This window comes from Mesocricetus auratus, unplaced genomic scaffold, assembly GCF_017639785.1.
Source record: "Mesocricetus auratus isolate SY011 unplaced genomic scaffold, BCM_Maur_2.0 Super-Scaffold_100027, whole genome shotgun sequence".
Taxonomy (NCBI): Eukaryota; Metazoa; Chordata; class Mammalia; order Rodentia; family Cricetidae; genus Mesocricetus; species Mesocricetus auratus.
Window position 1 is genome coordinate 14997066 of NW_024429208.1, and position 22711 is coordinate 15019776.

Here is a 22711-nt window from a genome sequence, read left to right on the forward strand (position 1 = left end):
TCTGCTTTATCATTATTTCTTTTTTTTTTTAATGTTCCATGGATGATGGTCTTGTAAAATTCTAACCAGGCATTTTCTTAGGCATTCTGAGTGCATTTACATCTCCTAGCCTCCAATTTGCTTATGTAACATTAAACTCCATCAAGTGTTGAACAAAACAAGGCATTAAGCAAGGGTTCACAGCCTTGAACACTGGGTGCTAAGCAAGCTATTGTACTAAGGACATTTCTGGCTCATTTTCCATGGAACAATGGAATAATCATTGAGGATTTTAAGTTAGGCAAAACTACCTGCAAGCCATTCCACACTTGCCCTTTCAAGATGCTATTCTTTCTATTCTCTCCTGGCTTTACAACAGGTCTTTCTCTCCCTCTCCCTCTCCCCCTCTCCCCCTCTCCCCCTCTCCCCCTCTCTCCCTCTCCCCCTCTCCCCCTCTCCCCCTCTCTCCCTCTCTCCCTCTCCCTCTATCCCTCTCTCCCTCTCCCTCTCCCCTCTCTCTCTTTCTTCTCTCTCTCTTTCTTCTCTCTCCCTCTTCTCTTCTCTCTCTCTCTCTTCTCTTCTCTCTCTCTTTCTCTCTTTCTCCTCCCTCCCTCCCTCCCTCCCTCTCTCTCTCTCTCTCTCTCTCTCTCTCTCTCTCTCTCTCTCTCTCTCTCTCTCTCTCTCTCTCTCTCTCTCTCTCTCTCTCTCTCTCTCTCTCTCTCTCTCTCTTCCCCCTCCTCTTTGTGTGGAACTCTCAGCAGATGGGGAAATAACACTACCTCAGGGACCACATAAATGAAGTGGAAACAAAGGAAATTATTCTATGAGGTCTTAAGAGAATCAACATCGAAAACAGCGGTAATCCTAGGAACCACAAACTTTACTGGCAGCTATGACTCCACCACCTTTGTAACAGTAGCTCAAACACGCCCAGTCCTTAATGCTAAGGGAACAATACTTCCCCACTAGCAATCCCCAAGATATGAGGCTTTAGGGATGACTTTCTTAAAAGACAACTATCTACAACATTAGCACAAAGCAGGGCCCCAGAGAACAACCCTAGCCAGAGGCTGTGCGGTGGCTTCTGCATCTGGTTTCCAGTTAAGTCTTCTAGCAAGCTCTGCTATGGTTTGTTAGGTGTCTGCCTGAGAGACATATGCAAAAGCTTGGTCACCATGGTGACAGTCTTAGGGGGAGCTTTGGACCTGTAAGGGACAAGGGCTTTGGAGGACATTCCTAAGTCACTGGAGGTGTTCCCTTGAAAGAGACTGTCTTTATTTATTTTCTCCTATTGCTTCAAATTACGAATCCAAATTAGTTCTTTAGTATCTTTTAGAGGTTGTGACTGTATTAACTGTGTTTTGTGTTACTGTGACAAATGCCTGGCCAAAGGAACTTGAGGAGGCTCTAGGAAGTCACAGTGTCAGGCTCACTAGGTAGCTGGCCACCTGACATCTGCAGGAAGGGAGCTGCACTTTCTTTCTCTCTGCTCCACTTCGACGTGGGACCATAGCTCCTGCATAAATGCCAGCTGCCGTGTGCCAACACGCACTGCAACCACCAGAGTCAAATACAAGGCTACCACCATGACCCAGTCTTGGGCTGTGAATGTCAAAAGCTGAGAGCTCCAGTAAACCCCTCTTTACTTTTAAAAATGCTCACGTCTGGTATTTTGTTAGTGTGATGCAAAGTTGCTTAATGCCCGCCTCAACCACAAGTGGAATATACAAAGCTCTTCCGAGTATGAGCAGGCATACTAGGGTGAACTATTCCAGCTCATCTACGAAAAGAGCTGTGTGTTGGGTCAACAAAATGGCTCGGTGGGTAAAGGTGACCTAAACTCAACCCTAGAATGTACATGGTAGAAAGAGAGTCAACTCCTGCTAATTGTCCTCTGACCTGCATATGTGCGCTGTGCAGCCTGCACATATATACATGCACCCACACATGGTGAAAGAGAAACAAAACCAAAAAACATTTTTAAGATAAAGTTTAGCATGTATGCACGTGAGTGTGTGTGCGCATGTAGAGACAGAGGTTGATGTCTGGTGTCTTCTTCAATTGATATCCACCTTGGTTTTTTTAGATAGAGTCTCCCATTGAGCACAGACTTACCCCAAAGGTTAGACTATCTGGCCAGCATGCCTCCAGGATCTGCCCATCTCTGCCTCCACAGGGCTGGGATTCAGGCCCACTGCCATTCACGTGAATGCTGGGGATCCAAAGTCATGTCTACAGCTTGCACAGGACACACTTTACTGACTGGGCCATCTCCCCAGCCCAGGAAGAGCTTTTTGCGTGGATCTGAGCAAAACCTAAGAAAGGCCATGGGATCTAAATATTCATTGTGCTGCCTCTTATTCCAGAAAGGTCTTAACTCAGAAATATAGCAGCTAAAAAATACCATGCAAAGCACTCAACCTCATGGCACCTTACCTGGGTTGAAGGTGTCCAGTGTTTCAAACTAATTTCCATGCTTCTTGCTATATTGTAATGGTGCATCATTGTCTACTGGGGGTTGCCACTGCCAACCAACAGACCCGTGTGGAAATGAAAGATTCACAAGGATTCCTCTCTCCTGGGACTTGTTCTCCATGATGTCTACAACAGACACCCAGCAACTGTTTGCTGGTGATTTATTTATTAGCATGAGTAATTGTGTAGAACACATTTTTAGAGTAATTTTTTTTTCATTAAAACTCATCAATAAGGTCTGGAGAGATGACGGCTGGGTGGTTAATAGCATTGACTGCTCGCTCTTCCAGAGGACTGGGGCAGCATTTCCAGAACCCATATGGTGGTTAACAGCTCTCTCAACCCTCTGTAACTCCAGTTGTATGGGCTCCAATGCACCTTTCTTAGCCCCCGTAGGCACTGCATGTTCTTAATGCACAGAATGCTACAGGTTTAAAACCTATTCACATAAAATACAAATTAAAAATCAGATCTCAATAAAAATCTAAAACATTGATAGACCCTACCTTTAAAAAAAAAAAGTCTATCATGGTTAATTCTGACTGCCAGCTTGACAGGCTCCAGAACTGCCAAGGAGGCATCTCTGCATCTGTTTGTGAGGGATTACCTAGACTTGGGTAGCTGAGGTGGGAAGACTGCCTTCAATATGAGTAACAGCATCAACAGGCTGGGGTCCTAGAGTGCATAAATGGGAAAAGGCAAAGTACATTCATTCTCTTTGCTCCCTGGCTACTGATGTGATGTGGCCTGCAGCCTCATGCACCTGACGCCGTGACGTCCTAGAACGTCCTTAAGATGCTTTTGTCACAACAAACATAAAATAGTTGTTGTCTCAAAAAAGATGTCTCGAAAGAACCAGTTTAGATTTTAACTTGAAACAATGGAAAAACACTAAATGATTTTTAATAAAGAGTGAATATGTTAAAAAAAAAAACCTTATTTGGTTTGGAGTACCAGCTCTCAGGGCTATGAACCCAGGAGGGCCCCCCAAAGTAGATCAGCACTGATCCAACCCGGGCACTTCTACTACAGCCCTGATTCCAAACTTCTGATCTGAGGCTGATGTTTGTTTTTTCTCTTTAAAAAAATTAATTAAATGCTTGTTCTCAAGCTATATTACATTTATTGTAAGAAGCATCTTGATTTCAACATTAAACTATAAGAACATGGGGCTGGAGCAATGGTTCAGCAGCTAAGAGCACCGACCATTCTTCCAGACGATCTGGGTTCGATTCTCAGCTCCCACTGGCAGGTCACACTCCTCTGGAACTCCAGTTCCTGGGGATTTGATGCCCGGCTATGACCTCCATAGGCACCAGACACACAAGTGGTATGCAAACATACATGTGGGCAAAACACTCACATATATGTAGCTTTTAATGCAAATCTTCTTTAAACTATGGGATCATGTTATTGGTAAGTAGCTAATTTGACACTACAGCTTTTAATGCAAATCTTTAAACTATGAGATCATGTTATTGGTAAGTAGCTTATTTGACACTATACAGTGCTGACACCAGTACAATCACTGCACACACCCAGGTCTCACTCCCTGCTGCGTGGGCTCCGCCCCAGAGCTCCTTTCTTTGAGCGGTATGTTCCGTAGTCAAGAATGGGGCAGGTGACCAAATTCAGGGTGCCCCATGTCCTGATAGGGAGGGTGGAAAATCAAATATCGACCTTTTCTTCTTCTATGCATGATGTGTGGAGGTAGAAGGTCTGCTCTTTTCCCCTCTGAGAAATTCTCTCAAGCATAAATCCACAGTTCCAAAACAGAAGAGAAATACCATGGAGCGATTCCAAAGACATACATTCCCTCTCACGGTAAGGTTCAGGCTCTTCTGGTTAGAACTTAACAGGGAAATATTTGAAAAGGTCCTGGCCAAGAAATCCCTCCAGGATGCATCCCTGTTGCTGGGATAAATACTACAACCAAAAGCAACTGTGGGGAAGGGGTTGATTTGGATTAATCTTCCAGGTCACAATCCATCTCTAATGCGAACGAAGGCAGGAACCACGAAGACTGATGCCTACCTCTTTGCTCCCTGTGGTCCATGCTTAGCTCGCTCTAAAACCCTGGACCACCTGCCCAGGGGTGGCACCACCACAGGGAGCTGAGCCCTCCCACATCAATCAACAATCAAGAAAACTGCATCCATGGAAATGCCCCGAAGCCATTCTGATGGAGTTAATTCCTTGAGACTCCCTCAGAGGATAACTGGCTTTGTCAAGTTGATATCTGAGGCTAAGCAGGAGAAATGGAGTCCACGGCCCTTACAATGCAGCCTCTACAGAGTGTCCAGTCCAGCTTCAGGCACACTCCTCCTCCATGTATCAGAGTTCAGGTATGTGGCCGCTTTGCATGCCATCTGCCCTGTTCACACACAGTGTATTTCCTCAGCTTTGGAAACCTCCTTCCCTATCATTTTCTCCAATTAGAAACTCCTACTGCCCGATTTGGACCCACTGTGTAAACTTGCCCACATGGCCATATGCTCAGGACCCTCTATCATTGGAGGAAAAGGTCCGATTCTCAATAGCTGAACAAAAAGCCCAATTTACTGCCCACTAGACCAAGGGAAAGACACAACTTAAGAAACAGAGTTTTCCTGAGCAAGGCAGACAGCTTCACGATCTTACACCAAGGTTGAGAGCCCTGACAGTTCCAAGTGAAACCTTTAGATCAATGGGTTGCCTTTAGCTGTAGGCCCAAAGCTGCAGTGCTGTTGACTGTGAACTCAAAGTAAGACCATGTGCCAGGGTTAAGCTCTTACTGTCGGGCTTTATAGCCAGGTCCACAGGCATGTGTACTGACTAAGAGAAGCATGAACCCTGCCCAAACCAAGGATTCTAACTGTTCCTTGTCACCATGGCCACAGAACACCCAATGGTTTCCTGAGAGGAAAGGACATCTTCATTTTCATTCCCACGGTAACAACAATGTGATAGGATGTGATAGCCTTGGTACCTAGCTCATATTCTAATACCTATTGATCTCTTACCAGGTTCCATGCACTGCAGGAAATGCTTAAAAAGATTATCTTCTTTAATCCCCACAAGGACTTACAAGTGGGTACTATGATCCCTCGTTTTACAGATAGGTCACCAGAGGTGCCACTCCAGGATCCAAATGCAAACAATAGGACAAGCTTTGCTTCCACCAGCCATGACAAGAAGGCCATGGCTATGGATATTATTATAGTTTCCTCTCAGGTGGATTATAAGACCACTCTAGGGACAAACACAGGTTTCATCTCTTTGCATCATGATGACAACAGTGTTCCAGGACATCTTATGAAGCCATACCCTATGTCATAAGAACAGAGAAAGAGAGTATACCCTGGGATGTTCTAGGAGTTCGAAACCTCGTTTTAATGTCAATGAGCTTTACAGTCTGGCATCCCACCATAGCCCAAGTTGTTCAGAAGTCAATACCCAGAGCAATATGTCATCTCCATCTGTATTTTAAGGAAGCTAAATTAAAGGCCACATATTCTATCTGGTCACCAACGACTTCATAGATTATTCTTTATCCTCAACACAATTGCTTAAACTCTAACTACTAGTTATCAAGCTGTATCAGCTTTCCCAGACAGCAGCATAAAAACAGGCAGGGTCACCACAGCAGGAAAAGAGCAGAAGCTCATCTTGCTACTTCCTGCTTCCGTGCCACACTTAAATCCAACCATCATGCTCACTACCTGAGAGAAGAGTACTCCCACAATGCCTCAGAACTCTCATACAAAACACACCACACCAGAGCATTTGCATCCCACCAAGGCTCTTTGATGGTAGTATGGTTTCTCTCTATCCCTGCCCCATCTCTCCTCAACAAATCAAGGAGGTCCACCTACAATGAATCTCCCTATTAAAAATTAGACCATGGAACTGGAGAGCTGGCTCATTAGTTAAGAGCACTGGTTGCAATTCTAGGAGATCTGGGTTCTAGTCCTAGCATCCACATAGTAGCTTACAACTGTCTAAGTCCACTTTCCAGGGGAACCGACACCTTCTTTTAACCTCTGTATACACAAATTAGGAAATGGTTTAATTTTTTAAATTAGATCTATGATTCCCCCTTCTCTTAAGTTCAGTCAGCATTTATGCACACCCCCAATGTTCTAGCACACGAAAATTCTGGGAAGACCATTTGCTATGGATGTGGACAGCTCCTTGTAATGTTTAATGTAGCCTCCAGATCAATAATCAACCCGAGTCAGCTTTTAATACAACCACCAGGATGAAAAGACAGTACCGTCTAGTGATACCTCCCAGCCTCTCATTCACTTGCTACAGTCTGGAGAAAATGACTGTTCTATGTGCTTCTGTTTCCTTTGTTGCAAACAGGGACTATGAGAGCTAATGTACCTCCACGGGTAGTTAGAGAATTAAATGAGTTATTGCTTCTTACATCCTGGACAAGGCTGCACACAAATACATACAGTAGAAGCCGATGTAAAGATGGGCAGGTGCAGAGATGCCCACAGCATCAAAAGTCTCTGCAACAAGTCATGGAAACCTCTGGACCATGAGTAAGAGGATGTCAACATAAACAAACTAAGAAAGCAATTAGTCAGGGAGGTGTACTCAGAGGCTCACATCCCATTAACAGTTACCATCATGAACTCTGGTTGTGTCATCTCTAAAACTGGAACCAAATTAATTATAGGAAAATAAAATAATGCTTAAAAATTATGGTAGCTACCAGTTGTGAAAAATATTTTTAAGTGGAGTCTGCAAGGAGTTTCATGAAGTTTAGAATCTGAATTTTGTGCCTACTGCCCAGAGATTAGAGCCTTTGACAAATCCGCCATGGGCCTCCGAGACCTCTTCATGTCGACTGCCAACCCTGAATCTACCTGGAGTCCACCAGCACTAGTCGCTTTTCATTGACGTGATGTTATTCCCTTTCCAGCAAACAACTTGAAAGGCAGGTGAGTTTATTTGGCACACGGCAGGGATGACACAGTGGAGAAGATGCTCACATCATGGTGGTCAGAGAGAAGATGGAATTCCTGTGCCAATGGCCTACTCCTTCCTTCACTACATGCCAACCTCCAGGCTATAGATGATGCAGCCTGCAAAATCCCTCATGCACACAGACAGCAGGGTGCTTTGCTCATCTCCCAGCCCTTGTTGGTGTAAGCAAACGGTCAGCACTACCTGTCATAGAGCTCCAGTATGCACATGCTGAGTACTTGTTAATGGCTTGACGGAACATTACCCTCTGGAGTTCCCATGATTCCTGCCCAGCACACAGCTCACCAGCTCCTCTAACCATCAACTCTTTTTCCTGCAGACATTTCTCCCACCAGAAATTATTCCTAATTTCCCATGCTGCTGGGGTTGTAGGTTTGGGGGTTTTGTTTGTTTCACATGATGGGTGAGAGCTTTAGCAATTCAAAAGAGGGATTTTGGTTTTGTTTTAGTTTGGTTTTTTGCTGTTGTTGATTGTCTTTTATTTTCTCCACAGGTAGAAAAGGTCATCAGAGCTGTCAGTGTTCCTATATGTTAGTTAACAGATGAAACTAAATTATTAAATTAAATAAAAGGGTGCTTCTCATGCTTACCACTACAGCGCTATTCAAAATGGTCACAGTATGGAATAAGTTTATGTGCCCATCAACACATGGATAAGTAAGGAAAAAAAGAAGAAGTGTAAACACTCAACAAACAAAATGGAGTCAAAGGAAAATAGAGCCAAAAGACATTGCTAAGAGAAATGAGCCGCACAGAAAGGTAACTGCCACACTTTCTCACAAACACACAAACAGAAACAAACAAGGACTACAGGACCTGGAAGAGAGTGAAGGGAGAGGGTAGGAGAAAGGAGAGAGGACACAATTAATGCACTGGCTGTGCATATATAGAGATGCCACAGTGAACTCCATCATTAATGAGTAATTGTAATAATACAAAAATAAGAAAGAAGGAATCTGAGACCTTTAATGTTTGCCTGTTTTGTACTTAAGAATTCCACTAATTCAGGCTTTAGTTTGATACTCATATTCTTTGCAGAGACCAACCTTGGTCTTTAGGTGGCTGCTGGCATTTCTGAGTTAGTTGTCAGTTTCACTAGAGAGGAGAAGACACTGCTTAAAGGAAAAAGAGGTGGCTGGGAACCATGTCCTCCATGAAGCCACAAGCTATAATCGTCGAGGATGTCCCTGGGCATTTAATTCTGCTGGATCACACTTAAGGATGGCAATGGTTTTCTGAATTAAAACATGCTCAACAGCCAACTACACCCTTACTCCATGCTGGCAAAGTGACTTCACTCTAAATTTCCCTGATGGTATTTAATGTTAGTTGCAGCTAAAAATCCCACAAATCTGATACCTGCATTATCTTTATCTACAGGAAGTTTCCCTGGCCCAAGACATTACCAGCCACCAATTCTAACACTGTAGTTCACCATAGTGAGGAACAAGTGGGTCATTTCCCAGCCTCCACTTCTACACAAAATCCCTAAATGGGAACTACAGCTTATCAAGACATAAAGTCATGAGGGTCGTGGATGACAAGGAGATTCATTACAAAACAAAGTTGGGCTTTGGTGAATGAGAAGGTCAAGTCCCACCATGATCACAGACATCAATCAGATAGCTGCACCAGGGGCAGCTATGGAACAACAATGTTTCAAACAGCTAGGCGGTCCTCATGTACCAGTATGCACACAACCCAAGCCTCAGTAGAAAGCTGAAATTTTCTAAGCCAGCAACCTCTGGCTGGCTGCTTATGTTCAATAGGATTAGTGCACAAAACATGCTACTCTAGTTCTGTGGCAGGAACTGTGTCACTTTTTATCATTTCAACACAGAAGTCCCTCATGAAAGTCAGCCTTCTTATCAACTTATCAAGATCACTACCCAGGTAAGGTGGATCCTATAAGAAGGGTAATTTAAACTCTGGGTAAAGAATTTCAACCTCTTTTTCCTAACAAGTGTTAGCAGCTTTACCCTAGGTATTTATGTTAGTTAAACCCTAATGAGAAAACAAAGACTGAAACAAGTCTTGACTTCAACGAACTGTTGAGTACTTTTTCTAGACCATCTTTAACCTCAAAGAATACACAAAAGCTGCCTTAAGATTTCATTTGGTGTGTATAAGCCTTGAGTGCAGTGCCCCAGTGGCCAAAAGAGGGTGTCAGATGCTGACACTGTTGTGATTTCCAGGCAGTTGTGAGCTACATAATGTGGGTACTAGGATCTGAATTTGGGTCCTCGGCAAGACCAGCCAGCGTTCTTAACCACTGAGCTATCTCTTCAGCCCGATAAGGAAATTGTACTTTCTGGTAGGTCTGGAGTGACAAAGGTACAATTATGCATGTGTGCCCTCGAGGAGGTAGCTTGGTCAAATACATACTGCTCACTCCCAATGGGCTCACTGAGTTAGCAGATAAAATATAGGATACTCAGCTGAATTTAAATTTCATATAAACCTTGAGTTCACATTAAGTAACTTAAGTCCATAACATATAATATTTAGAATTCTAAAAATATTATTTGTCTGAAATTCAAATTTAGTAGGCCATCTATATTTCATCTGGCAACGGTACCTTTCCAGAAAGCACAGAGCCCCAAACTTCAGACTTACAACTGACGTAGCCTCACAGTCACATCTAACCATGTTTGATAACGTTTTGATTGGTGAGTCTTAGTTGCCTAAAATGCCAGCTCATTATTTTTCTGCTATCTACGCTTTCTAAGCAGCATTTCTTCAAGCCCTAGAACAGGCTTCCTCAGCCTTTACTAAATTATCATCTATTTTGTTGGAATAAGAATCTGCCCTTGACAATGTTGCTAGCAGATAAAGGGTATGGATTTTCACATATAAGCCCAGCTCTCATGGTGGACAAATACACAAACGGTCAAATCATCTTCCTATAGGCAGTCTTTTTGGATCAAATTTAAAATGCTTCCAATCCAGGCAGTGATGATGCACGCCTTTAATCCCAGCACTCAGGAGGCAGAGATAGGCAGATCTCTGTGAGTTTGAGTCCAACCAGGTTTACCGAGCTAGTTCCAGGACAGCTGGGGCTACACAGAGAAACCCTGTCTCAAAAACTAAATAAAAATAAATAAATGAAAATAAAAAATGCTTCCAAGTTATGACACAGTCCCATAGCTGTGCCTAATTCCAAAGTTAGTTGGCATGACCCAAAGTGACTCTCTTCTACAAGAGTAAGACTACTTTTTGCCCTCTAAAACAGCAAAATTAATGGGCATGCCTTCTAAAGTTTCACATTGCAATGGAGAGGAATGGAAACTAGACTTACTTTTCTTGTCCTTTGAAATAATAACAGGAGTGTTCAGTTGGTGGGAAAACCTGAGCTCAAATAATATAACATGACAACAAAGCTACTTAGTGTTCTTTTTCTTCTAATCTTTGGCATTAGCATCATTAATACTTCTGTATTTTGAAGGACCAGAAGAGGGGTTACAAACACCAATTAACATAGTCTTCTTTGGGCTAGGTGTTCTTTTGAATAATCAATGTGAAAGACCTTTGAGCTGTTGGCCATCATTCATTCCCTGTCCCCAATAGCATAGTGTAGTATAGCACAGTATAGCACAGTATAGCACAGTATAGCACAGTATAGCACAGCATAGCATAGCATAGCATAGCATAGCATAGCATAGCATAGCATAGCATAGCATAGCATAGCATAGCATAGCATAGCATAGAGCATTACTTGAGCATTACTTCCTGGTCCAGTGCATTACAGGGTTGTAATTAGCAGGGTAGCACATGATCAGCTCTGGATAATTCATCATGAGAGACCACAAATTCTATGTAGCCCTGCAGCTCTGGAGCTTTGAGTAGTTGACATAGGAACCTCCAGATTCTTCTTCTTGAGACTCCCAAGCCAGAAATGCTCAGCTCAAGACATTCTTTCTAAACAGTGTTTAGTGACTGACTTCCATGAGTAGAAGATCCCTCCCACTGATCAACAAGGGCCACACACAAGGTGGGAAAATTATGTATTTGTGGGTTTAAATCGCTAAGGCTCCAGGTTGTTGGCTGGGTTACTAGCCTAGTTCAATTCAGGATGTTCATTTAGTGGGACTTAATATATACTCAGCCAAATGGAAAGAAAGCATTCTATAAACCACTTGTACATTACCCCTAAAAGTTGCTGAATGTGTAAGTTTATACCATTATGTGTGTTATTTTTAACTTGTAGGGCTTGACTCCAGGGATTTCCGTGTTAGACAAAGTGCGGAAGCACTGAACCATGTCCCTCATTATACCTTCTAATCCTCAAAAACCTCTTAAGAGAAACTCGATCATCTTCATCTTGCAAAAATAGAAAAGGCACATAAAAAGTGACTGATTTCCTGAGTCCCATACAAAGTCAGTAACTAAGGAGGCATGTGAACACATATCCATCTGCACCTGTATCAGTTACTTGTTTTATTGTGGTGACAAACACCTGACAGAGTTGATTGTGACTCGAGGTTTCAGGAATCACAGAAGCAGGGGTATGAGGTGGCCGGTCACATGGTATCACCCACAAGGTGACAGGTGAGCAGAAAGAGATTTTCTCCTTTTTATACAGTTAACCAATAGGGGCATTTAGGGTGGGTCTTTCTACCTTAATCTAGATGCCTCAAAGACATGCCCAAAGGCATCCTGTCAAGCTGACAACAAACATCAACCATCAGTGTACCTAAGGACCATTCACTTCACTCCAACAAACTGTTACTCAAATGTTCATCTCTGGAATTTATTGAAGGAGCCTTATATAGAAGCATCAAATCTTGGAAGCCAATGAATGGATGCAGGTGCAACGGAGTAGTTGCATATAGGACTCCCCCCGTCAAGTGTTAGTTATTCTTAAATATTGGTTGAATTTATATGATTTTTGCAGTATAGAAACTGTGACTACATAGAGAAGACCAGAAATTGTACAAAAGATGTATAACAGGGCAAAGGACGAAAGTTTAAGAGTTGTTGTATATGGGAGCAATCGACTTCTCTGTTAAATATACCAGGCAGTGTGTACACAGAGGTAAGTCCTCATTCATATGGCTACACTCAGCTATCAATACTTCCCTGTTCTGTGAGGGTGCACTCGTGTGTGTGTGTGTGTGTGTGTGTGTGTGTGTGTGTGTGTGTGTGTGCGCGCGCGCGCATGTGCATGTGTGTGTGTGTAAAAGAGAAGTGGGGGCTTTGGATGGAACCAGGGCCTGTCACATGCTCAGCTCCCTGCTCTCCACCGCTGAGCTGTACCTCCATTACTCTTTTTCATCTTTTCAAGGAAATTCTGAAACTCATATTGCAACAATCAGTTAATGCGGCTCCCAGCACCGTAAAGCCATTTCCCAGATTCCCACTGCTTGCAAACTTACAACCTTCAGCTCGGTTAACTAATTTTGAATGAAATTCATTTTGAATGAATTTCAGTATCTTCTTTTTTTTCATTTCTCAGAGTTAATTCGTAAACAATGACACTAAGCTCTTAAGATTCCTGTACGCCATTCAGAATAATGTATTTGTCTACTTTGAAAACATGATAAAGTTATGTAACAGACATCCCAGTTTCCTTTCTAAAAATGCCTCTCATCAGCTTCATGACTTAAGAGACTGTTAATTAAAAGATAAGCTGACCAGCCACAGTAGGGTACCAGTAAGCTAAACACCAACCTGCTGGCATCCTTTGTCAGAGGTCTACACCACTGAACCGCCACTGTTTCCCTCTAATCAGAGAGAAAGAGAATTGGGAAAACCAATCAAAGGTCCACTTCTCTCTCTGGCCAGTAAGATCTTGCAGAAAATCCATGCTGCAGCAGGGAATGAAGTAATACATCTATACTGGTGCTGCGTAATCATACGTGAGAAATAATGCAACAGAAGTCACATGTGAAGATAAAATACCCAAGGCAAGTGGGAGAACCATAATGTGTTCATGCTCCGACATACTCAAGAAGGAGGAGGAAAAAACTACATACAAAATAGCCCCATAACTGGAAAGGGCATTTTTTGCTATTTGTGATGGCATAGGGACAGTGGCACAGAATGAAAACTATCTTTCTTTTAATTTAGAGTTGATTGCAGTAAGAACTATATCTTCCAAAAAGAGAAATACAGTAAATATTTAAAAGGTTATTTTGCCTTAAAGTATTTAAAGGTTTTTTTTTCCTGCAGAAGGATGAAAATGAAAAATTCACAAACAGATCTGGATCACGTGCCAGCCTGTTAACATTCCTACTGCAGCCAAATGGAAGAAACTCGTTGCTTTTAACATGCCAGACCTAACAGCTGGTCTCCCCCAGGAAGTGGGTTAGCAAGAGGCTGGCAGTCCTCAGCTCACTGAAGAAAAGCTCTCCTTCGAGCCTCCTACTTTTTGTATCCTGTTAAAATAGCCACCAGAGGGGAGGGCATACGGATGAGATACAGTCCAGTGCCAGATGGTGGGGCGTGAGGAAGACGAGACTCCATCTACCAACACTAAAAATGAGTGACCTCTGGACAGCTTGGAGCACCAGCATAGGAAGTTGCTTCTGCCATCCAAGATTCATCTTCCCACATCAGGTTGCGGAGGATGGATGTTCTGACTCCTACAACACTCAAAACAGAAGCACTTTTAATTTTTCACGAAACACTGGCATGGATAATCCATGGCTTGAGTCTGCTCCCCTCCTTGGGAAGAGTGCTTGTTATCTAATTAGAGACTCTAAACAGGAACATGCTGGACCTGGGTTCCAGCCAGACAGCATTTAGGACAAGTCTTGAGAGGAGCATTTTTGCTTTGACTTCAACCATATCAAGGAATTTTACTATTACCCTAAACCCTGGCTTCTCAGGGGACCACTCGTTCAGTGGTCCTTGTCTAAGGGAAGAAATGGATAAGCGAGCTCAAATAGACATTCTCATCCCAAACACTTCAGCTCCTTAGAGGACAGTCTTCCAGTCTCTCTATGGGTCTTGGTCTTCTATCAGTAAATATGTTCAAACCCCTCCCCTCTGAAATCATTTAAATAGGATGTAAACCAGAAATCTTCATTCACAAAGACAACCTCCAGATTCTCTTACTCTACTCCATTCTCATGACCAAGGCCAAGAGGGAAGAAAGTGTGTTCAAAGTACCATATAAACATGAATCATCAAAGGGGACCTGCTAAATCTGAATATGGGATTTATTAAAGGAAAGGCCATAAAAGTGGGAGATTAAGTCACACTGTCCACAACTGCTTGGGACCTCGTTTCCCTTAAGTCCAACACTCTGATTAGGATCAAAGTGAAAGGCAACTCTAGGGCCATGCATTCCAACTTTATGAACAGAAAACTCAGACCTGGCAGCAACCATAGGCTTGGGGGAGGTGACACTCCAGGACAATGGTTTTAAACTTAAGAAGCTGACTCCTGGGGGTTTTCACAGGTGGTTTGGGAAAATGAAAATCCCATAACGAAGCAGTTAGGACTCAGTGGTTGAACTGAGGCAAGAAACATCAGGTAGAATCCACAACTGCAAAGGGGGCTCACATCCACCACCCCTTCCAAAGAACCCACAGTCATGTACACAAAACTCTCTACCACATTGTAAGGTAAACCTATCACATTTACATCACAACCCAAACCTTTGTGAGATAGCTCAGTTTACATTTATTCAAGTCATGATGGGGCATTACACAGACAGTCAATGCTAAGAGTGATCACTGATAATCATAGTTACTGTGTAAACCTGTCTATAGCCTTTTTCATTTGAATCTAAGTCAACTAAGCCACTGGTTTTCAGATAGGGGTAGGGAGTGCTGTAGCTCATATTACATCAGAGGTCACATTCCCAGTGGGCCTAAGTGGCCTGTTCTATCTGATTCAACGAACTTCATTCTCAAATATAACAATGCAGCAAAATGCTAGTTGCGTAATGGAGTCTTTCCCAATTATATCCTAGCTAAAAGCAAGGCAGATGGTCTATGGAGCTTAATTAAAAATACAGGCCTATTCCCCACATAGGGCATTGTTTTACTGATATCCTTAGTATTGTCTTCTAGGATCAGGCTGTAGATTAAGGTATTTTTCCCCTGTGTAAGAACTATGCCCATCCATTTTTAGAATGCTGACTAGCTCCTTGAGAACAGCCTTAATTATCATCTTTCAAGGCACTCTTTCTAATTTGGGGGAAATTTATTTTATTATCTTGTTTGCATTGCTGGTGTGATGGATGTTCAGACCTTTCAAATTTCAAATTTATTGGGGGTCAGTTTGCTACAGTTCCTTCAGTTTCTGTCATCTACAGATAGTTGGTCTCCTAGAGTTAGCTTGAAATTGTACGTAGTGTTATGCCAGTTGGCATCTTTGACCAAGAACCCATGAATAACAAGATAGTTTAAGCACATGGCACTTCCAAGAAAACAGACCTACAGTACACCCCTGATGACATCAGTGGACTAGAGCAGGGTTTTTAAAACTTCAAGGAAAAGGCTGATGGCTTCATGACATAGCCAACCCAGGACTAGGAGGAACAAGAATTAAAGACCCAATGGACCCATCAGGGAGATTCCGTCATAGTTATTTGTTTAGCATTTTGACTTTCTATTTTCTGAAAAGGTAGACTTCCTCTGTCAATTTCATGTATCTGCAACCCCTAGCAGTGTAGTACACAGTGCTTATGTGAACCAAGGAGAAACACCTAAAAATGATGCCTTGGACTCACCTCTATCCAGCCCCACCCATGCCCACCTCTACCCACATTCATAAGTTCACGCCACATACTTTTTCACCACAATGAGCCTATCTGTATATATTCAATAACAAACTGTCTTCTCTTTAACCAGGATATATGATTGGGAAGCATCTATTTGGCAACCAGCATCTTGCCTATAATGTATCGGAGAATGGAGCTTGGGGAATCAGAACAGGCCATTCATGGTCTACCTTCCAACCAGGACTGCAATGCAGCCTCTCGAGTGAGAGCTCATCCACCTCCTGTAACCTTCCTGAGAATCAGCAGCAGACTGGGAATTACATGCCCCATTGCCACCTTATTACAAGTGATGACTGCCATTTCTTCGAGGCCACACTACAGAACAGCAAGAAGGAAGGCACTCTGAGGAGGAGCAGCTTGGCCACCCTGAAGTGTCACAGGTGACTCGAAGAAAAGATGCCAGATTAGACGCCCCATCCCCAACCCCCTCTTATTCCCCATCCCCTATCCCCCACCCCTACCCAGGACCAGTTGGTTCAGAATCTGTATCCCCAGCACAACCTCCTTCATAGAGAGATGCTGCTGTGGATTTAGACTCTCTAGCCCGTCAGAAAGTACGGATATTTCATGTGCATGCCTCTCTCCACGAGGAAAGTCTGAGCTTAAGATAATTATCTCTCAGCTTCACAATGCAATAGGTATTTTCACTTCGCTGAAAAATGAAGGACCTAGCCAAGATGTCACAATGCCAACAGATTAAACTACAAAGGCACTGAAAACCAAGCGGCCAGCCAAGACCGCTCTAACTGGAAGATCACCTGATGTTAGTCTGCAATTTGAACCCAACTATGAAATCTAATTAACCTAGCAACGTCTTGAACCGCCTCAATTATTTTCAGGTGACTAAGTGTTAGCTAACAATCAAGCGTAACTAACTCGAACAGCCATGTTCCAAAGGTTATGTTTGGTATATCACAAATGTAACTTTGGAGTCAGAAAGTGATGTCCCAAATGATTATGATAGGTCACATTTATTTAGTATCTTCTAAGAACAAAAATTATAAAGGACTTTTTGATTAAACAATTATTGTCTCTATTTCTAGAGAAGTAGAAAAAAATTAAGCTTTTAAAATGTCAGCTTGGAGTGGTGGTGAAGGCACACATCTGTCATCCAAGACTCAGGGGGCTGAGACAGGAAGCTAGCAAGTTCGAGGCTAGCCTGAGCTACATAGAAAAGCCCTGTCTCTCATATATATACATATGTATATATACACATATATATGGATATATATATGGATAGATACACATATATGGACATATATGTATTTATATGTATATAGACTTGTTAGCAGTGTACTACGAAAGATGTTTTGTTCACTCGTCATCCATTTTAATATTTATTGACCTCAGAAAACCAAACACTACATACAAGTACAACACAACAAACATACGTGCATAGCTGTTCATCCAAAGCCACTCCACTTTAGCCTAAGGTGAATGGCTTGACAGCAAACCGACTTCAAATTGTGATGAGGGGACCCCCCCAAGTCTGCACAAAGGTTACATCATCCTGCATGAATGCCAAGCCCTCTCCAAAGAACACAGAACAACTTTCAGTCAAAATCTCCTATCTAAGAACAGCAGTTTGGGGATGGGAGGGGAGTCAGGGGGAGGGGATGCTCGGTTAGTAGGATGCTTGCATAGTAGTAGTAGCATACATGAAGTCCTGGGTTTCACCCCCAGCACCACACAAACCACATTATCTGTAATCCCTGCACTCATGGCTGGCAGAGGCAGAGGCAGGATATCAGCAGGTTAGTATCAGTTACCACACGGCATTCAGTTCCAGCCTTTGGGAGACCCTATCTCAGAAAGAAAAGGGGGGGCAGGAGAAAAGATGAGAGGGGGAGAAGAATAGAGAGAGGAAAAGAAGCCGCTCTGAAAGCGTGCCGGAATATTAGCTTTCTCAAAGCACCCAGTGCCTAAAGAAAGTGTCTCCGTATCTCACGCCACATACTCGCTGATGTTGCAGCAATAAGCCCACGCTGCTGGCTGTGCCCTCGAACCAGGGAGGCCTCCCCATGGCCGAGGCCTGATAGTGGGGTTGTACCTGGCTTTCTCCGTGGTTGCGGCCACTCTCGGCTCTGAGGATGGACTTGGGTTTCCGGGACTTGAAGTTACCCATACTGGGTCTCAGCACTCCATCCAGCAGCAGGGTCTGTTCTACATGCTGCTGGGCCTCGTGGGCGGGCGGAGCAAGCTCATCTATTTGAGCCCCCGCCTGTGGGTAGTTCTCTTTATTGTTTTCATCTCTGAAAGAAGGAAGACACAATTTAGAACGTACCAAAAACAGATACACCTGTAATGAAAAGAACTGATGAGATTCACCAAGCTGTAAGCAAAGGGAACCCAGGCACAGACAAATTTTATAGGCCTAAGAGCTCAAGAAATGTGAATGTCACTCTTGCTTTTCTTTTTAATTTTTTAGTCAGGGTCTCATGTATCCCAGACTGGCCTGGAACTCACTGTTATTCAAAGATGATCTTGAGCTTTGGATCCTGCCTTCCATCCTGCGCCCGCCACATGCTAGGAAGACAGACATGTACAGCCATGCCTGATTTATACACTCCCAGGAATTGAACCCAGAACCTCAGGCCAACTGACTACAGTTCCATGAATTCCACTATTCCTATCACTCTTCCTTGCCATGCATCTAAGTCTCCACTTGGAGACGCTCTGCTTTCATTGTGAACCCAACTTCCCTCCCACAGTAACAATGTGAGACCTGCAGGTTAGGTAAGTGAGGTCCCAAATTGACAAATTAAGATTCGAAAGTGCTGTGCTTAAACAGCAGCACACCTAGCAGAGAGCCCAACTCAAAACACTCCCAGAACGGTCAAACAGATCTAAAGTCTCTCAGGCCGAATTCTTAGCCCAAGGCGTGACACTTCCTATCCATTGGCAAAGATAATTTGCAGCATGGATCTGTTTGGAGAGGAAGCCAGTCATCCAGACCAGTTTGAAGACAAATGATACATTTCCCCTAACCAGGCCTTTGAGCAACGCCTCGGATGCAGAGAACAAGACCCCAATGTGTGGGTTCCCTCGGGGCTGAGTGACTGGGCGACACAGGCCTACCACGCCAGCTACTTTAGAAGCTGAAGCAGGAATAACATCCTGGGAAACTTAGCGAGCTCCGTCTCAAAACAAAAAAGTAAAAGAGAGGAAGAGGGGGCTGGGGATGTGGCTGAGTGGTAGGGTAGATGCCTTGCATATTCAAGGTCCTAGGTTCAATTCCCAGTCTCACATTCACATACCCTGCTCAGGTGTGGCAGAAAATGGTACTCGTATTTTTCACTCAACAATCAAGTTCCACATAATCTACCCAAAGGGCAATTAATGTTCTCCCCTGAAATTATCTGCCCCGCTTAAAACTCTATGCATTTTACTTTCCACATAGCTAGAAAATAAGCAGTTGTAGCCATAACTAAACGAGGGTATGAATTAGGTTCTTTGCCCTAGACTTTAAGGCTTGGATGATCAGTATCACCAACCCTACTCTCTGGCAATACGCTCGAAGCAGGTGCTTCCTGGGTGTTTTCGGCACATGTACCCAAGAAAGGGAATGTGGGATGGGAAGCAGCAACCTCCTGCTGCTCAGACACATAAAGCCAGAGGGGGGATGTCCAGGGAGGAAAGCAACCCCCTCCTCCTTCTCCGACCCACCACTCAGCACACCTTCCTACAGATGACTACTGAACTCCCTAAGCTGTTTGGGGGGCGGGGTTGGAAGTCACACCAGGACTGGTGGTCTGCAGCATGGGTCAGGCGCAGAGAGCAAGGGGCATGAATAAACGTACTCAAAGCAGTTGAATCTCAGGTGGAACACCCAACAAGTGGATTAGTAGCTGGGGAGAAAAAAAATTGCTGGTGATCCATCCAATTGTTAACAGTTAAACTTTTTTCCGTGTCACTAATGGCTTTAGACATTTAGCGGAGCTAGGCAGGGTTTGGAACGGAGCCCATTCTAGTGAACTGTTCTGCTTGTAGTAAGAAGTAGAGTGCTATGTATCTACTCAAGGTCCTGCCATGGAAAGGAGGCAACTGTTTCTCATTCAGGTAGGAATCCAGATCCCCTCCATAATGATGTCCAAAATATTCAATAACATGTTTGGTGACTAATGATGGACACACTGTCATATTAATGGAGAAGTTCCCTATACAAGGCAATGTTCTGGGGATCTGAAAGCTCACATTGGAAAACACAAACCTTGGAAGGAAGATTTTCACTGGAGAGATGGCTCAGAGGCTAAGAACACTATCTTCCTAGAGGACCCCAGTTCAATTCCCAGCACCCACATGGCAGCCCACAGCTGTCCGTAACTCCAAAGATCTGATACCCTCACAGACATACATGTAGGCAAAACACCAATGGGCATAAAATAAAAATAAGTGAATTATTTTTTTAAATGTTTGCATTCAGAAAAGACCCAGAGGATCTCCTTTCCTCACAAATCAGAACCAAGGGCAGGTCCTACCTGAGCCCAGAGCGGTTGTCCTCGTCTTCATGTAAAGAGACTGTGTCTTCCTCACACCTGAGGCAAGAGAGACAACAGCGTGTCAGATACAAATGTCTACTGCAGCAGACACAGCAATCATCTAGAATTGTGTCAAGATTAGCATGGAAAACAAGACAACGTGGTGATCCTCACCCCTGTCTCCCCAGAGAAAAACAGAACTACAAACACCCTGCTCCAATGTCTGATGTCTGCCAGGCCAGGACACAATACCAGCCTGCTCATCAAAGTCCATGAAGCTGAGGACGTTGACCCAGCTGTGACTTTCCACCTCCGCAGCACTGCAGACATCATCTAAGCCAGTGGCTCTCAACCTTCCTAACGCTGAGACCCTTTAATGCAGTTCCTCATGTCGTGGTGACCCCCAACCATAAGATTGTTTTCATCGCTACTTCATAACTGTCACTCTGCTACTGTCATGAATCGTGTTGGAAATACCTGATATGCAGCCCCTGTGACAGGGTCTTTGAGAACCACTGGTCTAAGCTAATTAAGGTCTCACTAACACCAAGGTGTTCCCAGCAGGACATCAGGCACCAAGAAGAGTGCTCTCAAAAGAGATCCCACAATCCTTTGCATCGGGCACTCCTTCCTGTGCCCCATGCCACAACAGCAACCAACTGGCCTTGGACTCTTTCTTTTTCGAAAGACTTCCTAATTAACCTGGTGAAAAAGTCTCGGCTCTTGCACATTAAAAGTCCCTGGTGTTTCCAACTCCCAGAGGGGACCTAGAGTAAGAGTGTTGTTGTCCATAAGTAAGAAGGCGTCTTTGTTCCTCTTCGCAGCCATTCATCCTGCCTCGCCCAGCCCCACCCTGGAACATTTTTCCGTCTTCCATGCCCATCCTCCCTGCACTGCCCAAAGCCAGGAGGTACCAGCAGCTCTGAAAAGGAACCTTCTCAGCCAGATTCACACACACCACTGTAACTATGCTCATCTTAATGTATAAATGTTTACTCTTCATGCTTAGGTTTTGGTGTCTTTTGTACATCTGAGATGCTTTGAATTGGTTTCCTATTGCATGAAACAGCTGTAGACATACCTACATGTATAAAAACGACTACTGTTCTTTTTCTAGGGACACCACCATAGCTCCCAAATGCAGCATTGCCTCCAATGGAGACCCAAAGAATCCTTGATTTAGAATGACTCCCTCAGCGGGATGACAGCAGTTTAAACAACTAAACTGATGGCTATTAATAAGCATCTAATGCTTCCCAGGTGCTCAGTTCACCTTCTGTGATGATTAACAGTGATTGTCAACTTGACAGAAGTTTCTAGAGTATGTTAATTGATGTGGAAGGACCCAGCCTCATTGTGGGCAGCAACATTCCAGGGGCCAGAGACCTAGATGGAGAGAAAGTGAGTTGAGCAACCAATATCCATCTCTTCCTGCTTCCAGACAAGATGCGATGTGACCAGCCTCCTCAAGCTCCTGTCTGGCGCCTTGCCCACCACGATGGGCCATCCGCTCAGACTGTGAGGCAAAATAAACCCTTTGTTAAGCTGCCTTTGGTCAATTTGTCACATCACAACAGTGAGAAGTTGAACCAATGTGTCTCACATTTTCTAGGGTTAAGGACGGACTTTTGTTTTATTTAATGTCCAATCCACTGAGGTAAATATGGATAGCAATGTCAAATTCCTATTGAAGTTATTAACTGCTGACTCCCTTCTCCCCTACTTCTGTTCTTGATTCAGAACAAATTAGATATACCTATACTCAAAGTAACATTATTTCTACAGGATACAAGATTTTCAAAAGATCTGGATCCTGTTCTGAGAGATTCAGTATAGTGAGTGGGCTAAAATAAAACAAATAAATACATATGCACAAATATAATACAGTGCTTATGCTACATTAAATAACATATTTAAATATTCATCACTGGAAATGCTGTATAATTAGCCCACAAATTAACTGAAGAAAGCTCCTGTTCTCTTCTCTCACAGCCTATTTTTAAATTACGGCTCTTGTACTGAATTATACAAGGGCCACCTACAGACTTGAACCCTCTTTATCTAA

The 22711-nt window shown here is 43.5% G+C and overlaps 1 protein-coding gene across 5 annotated transcripts in view; it reads right to left on the reverse strand.

Moving 5' to 3' along the window:
* Positions 1-22711, reverse strand: part of Fam13c (family with sequence similarity 13 member C) — a 104505-nt gene that overhangs the window by 74630 nt on the left and 7164 nt on the right. For all 5 annotated transcript variants that reach the window (XM_005070785.4, XM_005070786.4, XM_005070787.4 and 2 more), the window contains 2 exons: positions 20647-20703; positions 18219-18420 (listed from right to left, as the gene is read on the reverse strand). In XM_005070785.4, the coding sequence (XP_005070842.1) occupies positions 18219-18293 (75 nt within the window). In that variant the 5' untranslated portion in view covers positions 18294-18420; positions 20647-20703. The remainder of the gene's footprint in view (positions 1-18218; positions 18421-20646; positions 20704-22711) is intronic.